At 28.1% G+C, this 10,537-nt stretch overlaps 1 protein-coding gene across 1 annotated transcript; it reads right to left on the bottom strand.

Annotated features, from left to right (window-relative positions):
• Nucleotides 1-8,231: 8,231 nt before the first annotated feature.
• Nucleotides 8,232-9,485, bottom strand: LOC134835593 (glutamate-rich protein 2). The gene is made up of 2 exons (XM_063850479.1): nt 9,081-9,485; nt 8,232-8,602 (listed from the first exon to the last, which is right to left on the bottom strand). The coding sequence occupies exons 1-2, from the start codon at nt 9,262-9,264 to the stop codon at nt 8,283-8,285; spliced, it is 504 nt and encodes a 167-aa protein (XP_063706549.1). The 5' UTR covers nt 9,265-9,485; the 3' UTR covers nt 8,232-8,282.
• Nucleotides 9,486-10,537: the final 1,052 nt, after the last annotated feature.

Genomic DNA, 10,537 nt, shown 5'->3' with positions numbered 1-10,537 from the left:
CTGGAAATTTATGACGCCACTCTCCACCACACGTTGCAAAATTACGTTAAATTTCCCGATAAACGGCGACTTTTTCGACACCATGACACTCATGTGGTACGAATAAACGCATTCCGGCATCGCGTGGATCAGCGATTCGCCCGTCACGTTGCTCAAAAACTGCATTTTGTACACCTGGATGTAGGCATTTGGACATAAAATTGCTGCTTGGCGCTCGTAAGCGGCGTGCTTGATCTGAATGGCCGACGAGGTGTCCGTAATTATCTTTTGGTCGAAGAGTTTTCGCTGCTGGGAGTCCGGGGGGAACGATTCAAAGTCACGAATGTACCGATCGGGCCCGGAAGGGATGCGAATCACCAAGCCCGATGCCAAGAGTTGCTGTAATGTGTCAATATTTGCGGCACTTCCCATGTTATTAAGTTGTCTGATGATGGAGCCTTGATACGAGTTCGACATAATGAGGGTGAAAATCAACATTGTGCCGCACAGGAGGCGGGCATGTAATTTTCTGGGCGTTTTTTCGATGGAAACGTTCGTGTAAAGTGAGAAATACGAAAATCCGATGCTTGTGATGGCGGTTTTTACGTTTTTAAGGCGATCCAAGACGAAAGTTACGACAATTAACGCCAACATTGAAAGAACGATGCACGCCAGAGTCGCTCGATCAACGAACGCATGCGGAAAAACCTCAAAATTTAACGGGTAAAAGTTGTTCGGCACCACAAAACAATAAGAAATTGGATGAACAGCCTTGAGAAAATACAAATTCTTCGAGTTTTGGAACTCGGTGATGAGTCTCAAGTCGACGGCGATGTCAACACGACCATATTCAAGTTCGCCAAGTGCCCCAAGGTAAGTTCCGTTTGCATGTACAAAGCCAAATTCCTCATTATCCGTCGGTTTTATATATTCCAGAGTGACATTCATGATTTTTTGTATCGCCAACAGGACTTCACTGCATGCCAATTCGTATTTTTTGGGTTCATCTCGCACGCGACACAACATAAAAGCGTCGAAAATGTTGATTTTTAGCGGATATCCGTGCAAATTTGACAGACGATCGCTGTAAAATTGTTCGAAATTGAAATCTGCGGTCTTGACTTGAACTATTTCTCGAGTGAATGGATTGAAAAGGTAAGCTGAGTCCGTTTTCAGGTCAATTATGAAGATTTTTAACATTTTATGAGAGGACCAAGCACGTTCAAACAGTTGGAGGGGGTCTTCAATGTCATGGGAGAGTAGCAGGATGTTCGTTAAAGGGTTGATGGAGCTCAAATAAAGTAATCCTTGGTGGTAGCAGTGATGAAAACTGACACAGGTGAAGATGTAGCCATCGAGTGTGGGGTATCCGCTGATGGATCCTTTGATTTTTGGGTGTGGAAGGGAGCTAGAAAGAGATTTTTAGAAAACAAATATTATTGATTGACATTTTTTAAAAATTTTTATGCTTGTTAAAGGCTAAAAAACTTAATTTTATTGAATTATTTTTGAATTTAAAATCAAAAGATATTAATTTGCCTAGAATTAGACCTAAAAGTGAAATTTTTTAGTGAAAATTTAGAAAATCTTCAATCAAGAAATAAAAATTTGCCCTAAAAGTGCAACAATTCGAACAAAAAAAAAATTTCCGCACTTAAATTTTCTTTTTGCTCATGCCTGAAAGCCGAGCTTAGAAATTTTGAACCAAAAACAAAAAATTTTTGTCCAAAAGTCGACCTTAAAGTAAAAACTTATTAAAATATTTGGTTAAAAAATTGCAAAAACTTAATTTTTGTCTCAATCTTGCCCAAAAATTTAACTTAATTTGCAAATTTTTCCATAATCTTGAAATCCAAAAATTATTTTTTTTCACCAATTTTGATTTCAAAGTGTAAATTTTTTAATTAAATATTTTAAATAATTTTTTCTTTCGTTTATTTATCCTGAAAAACGAGCTTGTATAACAAAATTTTGAATTTTAATTTTTTTCTTTAACCGAAAAAAAAATAATTTAGCTCAAAAATCGAAATCAAAAATTTTTTTTTTAAATTTTCGTTCAAATAATTTTTTTTTCTCTCGTTTTTATTCAAGAGTCGAACTTGGAGTGTAAAATTTTCACAAATTTTGCCCAAAATCGGTCTAAATTTAATTTTTTTTTCGTTTTCAAAAATTTTTGGATTAAGAATATTATTTTTGTCCAAAAATCGATATTAAGGTGGGCTTTTTTAAAAAAATAAAACCGAATTTTTGATAAAATCGATATAAGATGACTTTCGAGTAATTTTTTTAAAATTTTGTCCAAAAAAATTAATTTTTCCCTAAAACTCAAACTTGGAGAACAAAAATTTTAAAAATCTTGATTTAACAAAAAATTTTTTTTTCACGAAGTCGACCCTAAAGTAAAAATTTTTAAAAATATTCGTTCAAAATAAGAGTTTTTGCCACGTTTTTGACCAAAATAAATTTTATCACTTATTTAAATAATTTAAAAAAATTTTTTTTTTCAAAATTTCTAGTTTAAAAATTTGAACTTATAAAAATATTTTTCTAAGAAGTGACCGCATTTCAGATGTTAATATTTGAAAAATTTTTAAAAATTTATATTCAAAATTTAAATTTTTGCCTATTGTTTTCGAGCTCACTCTGATTGGTTGAAATAAAAATCTTGAAATGTTTTTCTTCACTTATTTAAAAAATGAATCTCAATTTCATTGGTTGATATTTTTGACTCGAAGGCTTGAGCTCAAAAACTTTAATAAAAATTCCGGCCACACATGAAAATTTTTTTACCGCATTAAATTTTGTTTAAAAACATTTAAAAAAGTTTTTCTTTTAAATATTTGTTTAAAAAATAAGTTTTTTTACGATTTTGCTCAAAACTTTGAACCAAGAATTCAAGAATCAAAAATTTTCATAATTTTTTGGCTCCAGAATCGAATTTTCTCACCTTAACAAGTTATAACTCCAAACCGGAAACTCAAAAGGCATCAATTCAAATATCGAAAATGTACTTGCCGCTTCCTCATTTTGTTCTTCAACCAAAATCACCTTGTCCTGCTTCTGCAAAATTTAAAATTTTAACAAAATTTTTAAAAAATTATTCAAAAAATCTTCTTACCTTAAAATAATTGTTGATAATTTTCCTCAAATAATCAATTTTTGACGTTTCAAATCCTGAATTTCCCAAATTTGCCATCAAATGTCCTTGAATTCCACACAAACAAAGTCCAAAAATCAAAACAAAACCTTTTCCTTTCATTTTTGCGCCGTGACTGAGGTCGTTATTCTCCTTCGACGTCGAAAAGAGTCCCTCGAGCTTAATTAATTTCTAATAAAAATGTCTTTTTAGGTAAATATCCATCATCAAAGAAATTGTCAACGTCGTGACATGTGTGAAAACATTCCGCTCATAACGACAGTTATTTTCGGTGAATCAATATTTGGACGTCTTATCGCCCTTTTGCATCTTATTTAACGCCATTCCGGTCATTTTTTTACGGTCACGTGTCGCAAAGTTATTTTTAGAAGTAATCGATTCGTAGGATTTTTCGCAAAATCGATAATTTTTCGAAATTTACTTCAACCACGAAGACCAGGACCGCAAAACAGCACATTATGAGGTAGAAATAAAATAAAGTTTGAAGTTCTTTCATCCCGAGCAACTTTAATTCGACGATCTCGATGCCGCCGGTTTTAATTTTGGCAATTAGGCCCAAGTCAGCTTCACTCATCGCACGGTCCGTTTGGTAGAAAACGATTCCCGAGGCGACAATTCGGTCAATGACTTCGTTGAAGCGCTCGATGTACGGAGATTTCTTCGGAATTGTCAGTGCGACGAAGAATTTCATCGGAGTTTCGTCGATTTGGGTCACGCGACGTCTGCCGTGACTGAAACTGTCGGCGCGCCATGTCGGAATGTAAATTTCAGGCGTTAAAAAGGCAGCGGTGCGGTTTACGGCTGTTAGTTGGAGTTGATCCACGAATTCGTTGACGGAGGTGTTGCGTCTCTCGTACATGCGACGATAAACGTTGTCTTCGTCAAAATCGCGATACGGATCGGAGAAAACGGTGAGATGTTCGTTCACGTAAACGTTTAGCGGGGTTGCGAGTAGTTCTTCGATGGAACTAAATTTTTAAAAGAAATTAAAAAAAATGTAAAATTTTAGATAATTTTTTACTAAAAAATAATTTAATTTAATTAATTTATTTTTTTTTTTAATTCAAATTGTAAATATTTTAAATAATAAAATTTAATAAAAATAAAATTAAATTTAAAAAAAAAATATTTAGAATTAAAATAAAATGATAAAAATTTAAAACGAAATTTAAAAAAAAAATGTAGAAATTTTATTTTTTTTTTTTTCATAAATTTAATGTTTAAAATAATAAAAATTTAAGTAAAAAAATCAGAAAAAATAATTTTATTTTTTTAAAGATTTAATGCCACTTTACTTTTTTTTAATTTTTGTCTTTCAAAAATCATCACATTCATCGTTTTTTTTTATAATTTTTTAATAAGAATTTTTCTTCTTTAAAAATATTTTTAACAAAATTTTATTTATTTTTTTTAAAATGTTTTTTTTTAGAATTTTTTTCTTTCAATTTCTAAATCAAAATTTTAAATTAGCAAATTTTAATGAAAATATCTTTTAAAAAATAAGAAAAATATTTATTTTAAATTAAAATTTGTAATTTATTCCTTTTATATGAAAAAATAAAACTTTTAAATAAAAATTAAAAATAATTTAATAAATATTATTTTGTAAAGAAAAAATTAAATTAAAAATTCAAATATTTTTGACATTTTTTAAAATTTTTTATTAAAAAATTACTGTTTACGTTAAAATTATAAAAAAAAAATTAAGTCACGTGACCACAATTAATTTTTTTTCAAAAATTTTTGTTTTATGAGATAATTTTTATTTTATTATTTTTTTTTTAATTTAAAATTTATTTTTAATTGAATTGGTAAATAATTTAATTTTAAAAAATTATTATTTTTTTTTAAATTAATTTTTTTTTTAAATAAAATTTTATCTGTTAAAAATTTTATAAAATTATTCAAAAGCTCTGCAAAATTTAAAAAAAATGAAGAAAAAAATGAAATTTGTCTCAAAAAAATTAAACTTTGTAAGAAAAAATAATAATTTTGGTAAAAATTGTAAAAAATTTTCGTATAATTTCAAAAAATTATCATTTAACTTAAAAAACGACAAAAAATTGCAGAAATATTTTTCAAAATTTTACTTACCTAATATCACCATATTCCGGCTTAGAGTTCAACTGCGTGATAATACTGCCTTGATAAATGCTATTAATATTCAGAGTAACCACCAAAAACGCTCCCAAAATGATACATTGCTTAATTTGATCCGATTTCGGGAATTTATTACTCGACGGAATGTTATGCAGCAACGCCATCGTATTAAAAGTCATCTCCACCAATGACTCTCGTTGCACTTTTCGACCCAAAACTACGAAATCAAACTGCTGCGCCGCATAATAAGCCACCGTGACCCCAATAAAAGTGACACAAAGCAACGTCATGATCCATTTATCGTAGAAACTTGTGGGAAAAACATCGAAACTGTACTCGTAGTACCGAATTGGCACAACAAACTTCAAATTTAACGTCGAATCCCAGTTCAAAAAGATAAAAAAGTTCGTCTGATGAACATTTGTGATGATCCGGGCGTTGCCGGCGACATCCGCGACACCGTGATACAAGTCCCCGATGGCGCCATTGTACTCGTCCGTCTCCAAAACGTGACTTCCGAACTTGTTGTTGTCCGGATTTGTCGAATAATTCGGGAAAAAATTCAAAATTTTGGCAATAAGTTCGATCGTTTCGCCGTCCTGGTAGATGTAACGCTTCCTTGTTGCATTTTCCGCGGTGATTAACTTACAAATTCCGGGATCTTCGAAGATTGTGATGCGAAGTGGATAATTATTGAGGTCTTTCAGGCGACTTTCCATGAAGTTCAAGGTCAAATTTATCGCGTGATCGATAGTTTCAAGGTCAAATTGGAGTGTCAGATGCTGAAAAGTGAAGGGATTGTACGAATTTAGTACTTGAGTGTCGTTATCTTGAGAGAAAATCAACAAATTTAGCATTTGAAACTCGGTCCATGAGAATTCCAGAGCTTGCCGAACATCAAAAATCTCATTTTTAGTGAGAATTAAGGTCTTCGCTTGCGGATTCATGTAACTCATTCGACTTATGGTGTCATTAAGAGCATCAAAAGACGAAACTTGAAAGACATATCCCACTAATTTTTCATATTCAGCCACATCTGGAGGGATTTCGTAGGTCACGTGACTAAAAAAATTCAAAATTAATCAATTTTTGTTACTTTTTCAGGAAAAAATTAAAATTTTCTCACCTGATGTCGCCAAAAACTTCAACAGGGATATCTGTCCATCCATCCAGCTTGTCTCCAACTCCCACAATTTTCACATATCGATGATTTTTGAAGAAATTTCTACAAATATGGCCTAAAATCAGGGACTCGTTATTTTTTAAATCCATAAAAACCTCCTCCAACAACGACCCGAAACAAAAATTCATGAAAAATATTTTTAATAGCAGTGTCACAATCGACCGTTTCATGACTTCTGTCACAACTTAATTACGAAAAGTCGGAAAATACTGGCGGTAAGTTGTTTTTATACGATTTTTCCATTGTTGACACTCGATAAATACAGGGAGTGAATTACAAATGAAATGATTGCCGGCTAAAAATAAAGCTCAGTAATTGGCAGTTTGCATAAATTGTATGAAATTAGTGTTAAAGGTGGTTAATGTCGATTATTCATATCTAGGGGTTTGAAGCTGCAATTTAGGCGAATAAATTTTATTTTTTAATGTTTTGTTGTGTGGAAAATTTTTTTTAATTAATTTTTTTTTTAATATTAATATATTTTTTTTAAATTTAAATTAAAAAAAATGAATATAATTTTTGAAAAAGTATAAAATTGTCAATAAAATTTGATATAATTTGAAATATTAATAAATTAATTTAAAAAGTAAAATTAATAAATTTATTTTTACCAAATTTATATTTTAAAAAATAAAATTAAAAAATTAATAAATTTTTAAAAAAAAATAAAATTAAATAAAAATTAATTAATTATCTAATTAATTTTTTTTTCTATTTACCTACTTTTATTTAATTTTTGAAAAATTAAAAGAAAAATACATATCTTTTGATTTTTTAACGATTTTTTTTTAAATTAAAAATAAAGTCAAGATTATCATTTTTATCAAAATACGTCAAGCATCTTTAGGTTAAAAATGATACACAAAATAAAAAATTATCGAAACATGTAAAAATTTTAATTATACGAATTTTAGTCTGTAAAACAATTTTTTTTCATATTTTCTTTAAAATTTAACTTTTGAAATTTTTAGAAAAATTTTTGAGAACTGAAATGATTTTTGCCTTAAAAAATTTAAAAATTTATTCTTTTATGAATTTAAAAACAAACGACATTAAAACTAAATTTTTATTTCTTGACAATTTTAACTGTTTTAAAATCTAATTTTCAACTTTTCATGATAAATTGTTTTTTTTCAGCTTAAAAAATATATTAATGTAAAAATAAAATAAATCCAAAAAAATTAAAAAAACCCATCGAAAAATTTTAAATTAAAAAAAAAAATTAAATACACATATTTTCATCATTTAATTTTTTTTTTAATTCTACTTCTGCAGATCTAATATTTTTAGTAAATTTTTGAAAAGTGAATTGATTTTTATCCCCAAAAAATTTTAAAGTTAATTGTTATTTTTGATAAATTTTTAAGTTTTTTGTTATTCACTATATTTTTAAAGTCTAATTTTTAATCAAAATAAGTAATTTTTTAATTGATTTTGATATAAATTGATTTTTTTTACAAAGTTGATGAAATAAAATGTATAAATATAAAAAAAAATTAAAATTTTTCACTTATTAATATTTTTCATACTGAATTTACTCGAAAAACCGTAGGGAAAGTGACAAAAAATAGAAAAAATAATTTTAATCGCCTAATTAGATGAACAAAAGACCATTAGGAGTTCTAATGAGGTATAAACTTACTAATTAACGTTACATATAATTAAGTCTTTAGCATCGACCATAATTTTTTTCTCATTTTAAATATTTATAAAGAAAAAAAAAACAGAAAAATCATTGATTGCAAGCACTTTTTATTATTAAAAATTTAGAATCTAATATCCAAAATCACACAAAAGCAGAAAAATGCAGCCAAAAAAGGTTCAGTCTAAAATTTACTGATGAAAATTTCTCCAAATCAGTTTTTAAGGATTTTTATGAACAACTTTTGATCTCAAATGCTTCACAATCTCCTTTTGCTTCTCCAAATTGTTCAAAGCCTTCTTAGTTGGAGCTTTTGGTGGAATTTCAATTTCTTCCTCATCGGAATCTGATTCATCGCTGTCTTCTTTATCGATTCCCGAGTCATCGTTACCCGCATCGTCATTCTCATCATTGTCCAAAAAGTCGTCTTCGTCCTCGTCGGAACTGGAATCCATTCCGGGAACGGGCTTGGACTTTAATTTTTTGATGATAACGGGATAAAAACGATTGGCAGTGGCGTTGGTTGGCTCGAATTGTTGAACTTTTAATGAAAAAAAAATAATAATAATAATTTAAAAATTTAAATTTTTAAAAAAATTTAATTTTATTTATTTAATTAAAAAATCAATTTAAAATATAACATTTATTAAAATTATTTTTTTTTAATTTATTAAAAATTAATAAATTAAAAAAAATTAATATTAATTTTTATTAATTTATTTTTTAAATTAATTAAAAAAATTATTTTATTTTAAAAATTTTATTTTTTTATTATTTTTTATCAATTGAAAAATCAGATAAAATTAATATTTAAACTTTTTAAAATTTACTTTTAGGTATTTTTTTATTTAATTAATTTATTGAAATTAATTTAATTTTTTATTAATTTAAAAAAAATATTTTTTTTATAATTATTTAAATTTTATTTAAAAAAAATCAAATAAAATTAAATTAAAATTTTTTTTTCATTAATTATATTTAATGTTAATAATTTTTCAATCAACTTTTTTAATACTTACTGAGTTTACAGAAAACCAGAGCGTTCTCGTAGTCCTTTTGCATGACCGTCGACAGAAACTGCGCCAACAATTCCATCGGTGCAATCATTTTTTCATCATTCCTAGCTCTATGAGGCTCGAAATTCTGCAAAGAAAGCTCATTCGGGAGATCAAGAGTCTTGTAACTCGATTTATTTGAATACATTTTCACGATTTATTATTTTCAGGCCCTTCAAAAGTTGTTTATTTCAACAGTAAATCGTTGCCAAGGCGAGGTGAATTCAATTCAAACGAAATTTCACCACAAATCCCTCATGCCCAGCAGATGTCGCTTGTGTCGCTTTTCAAAAAACGATGAATCACTGCCAATTATTGAATGAAAAAGCCGGAACGACACGGCCCGAGTCAAGTTGACACACTTCACAATAGCCGAGAACGCAAAACAACACGAGAATAAATCGCAAAAATAACTCAACGACGCGACAACAGATGATTTTCATGCAAGATTGTATCATGTTATGCCCCGCAAATGTTGCATCAGCCATTCACATGGGTTAGAAAAGACGTCTGTGACGTGTTCATGTACGTTGTGTTTGTCGATTCCATTCACAAAATCATCATTTATAAAATATCGTTTGAACAAAGAAGAAGTCTTGAAGTAAAATTTTCCCTGAAAAATCTTAAAAAGCTCAAATTTTAATAAAAAAAAAAATAAAAATCGTGGAAATTCCTACCGACTCGTAAACGAAACGTACAAAAACCGAAGTCAATAACCAGACAAAGGCCGAATTTCGGAACAAGCGACTGTAAGTGGCAACTGTTACATAAACCCGAAGCTGTATCTTCCGCAACTCAACGTTCGAGTGGCAACTTTTCCGTGTGATTTTTGATAAAATCTGCAAAAAATTAATAAAAAAATTCTTGAGAGCGAAGAAATGATAAAAACTAGAAAAATGCAGGAACAGGATTCTGAATAATTCTCATTTTCTGTGAAGAAGTGAACGAAAAAATCAACCAGGAGGACCTTGTCTTCCTTTTCAGTTACAAAATTTATGAGAAAAGTGTTTAAAAAAAGGCTTGCGAGCTCTTAAAAAAAGAAAATTAAAACAAAAATATTTTTAAAAAATTAAATTGTGTGAAAAAAAATTAAAAATAAATTTTAAAAAAAGTGATCAAGCATTGTGAAATTTTTAACGAACAAAAAAAGAACACGTCAAGTTGCATAAAAATTTAAAAAAATTTTTTGAAGGACAAGAAAAAAAATTTAAAGAGACAAGAAAATTAAAGAAAAAATTAAAAATTAAAAAAAACTTTTAAAAAAAATTAAAAAAATAAATTAAAATTTTCAAAGACAAAAAAAAATTAAAGCAGTTTGAAAAATATTAAGAATTTTCTTTAAAATTCAAAAAAAAAATAAAATAAAAAAATAATTATCAAAAAATAATTATCAAACTCAATAAAATTGAAAATTAATTAAA

This window comes from Culicoides brevitarsis, chromosome 3, assembly GCF_036172545.1.
Source record: "Culicoides brevitarsis isolate CSIRO-B50_1 chromosome 3, AGI_CSIRO_Cbre_v1, whole genome shotgun sequence".
In the NCBI taxonomy this organism is placed as follows: domain Eukaryota; kingdom Metazoa; phylum Arthropoda; class Insecta; order Diptera; family Ceratopogonidae; genus Culicoides; species Culicoides brevitarsis.
This window is presented reverse-complemented; position numbering and strand designations above follow the sequence as displayed.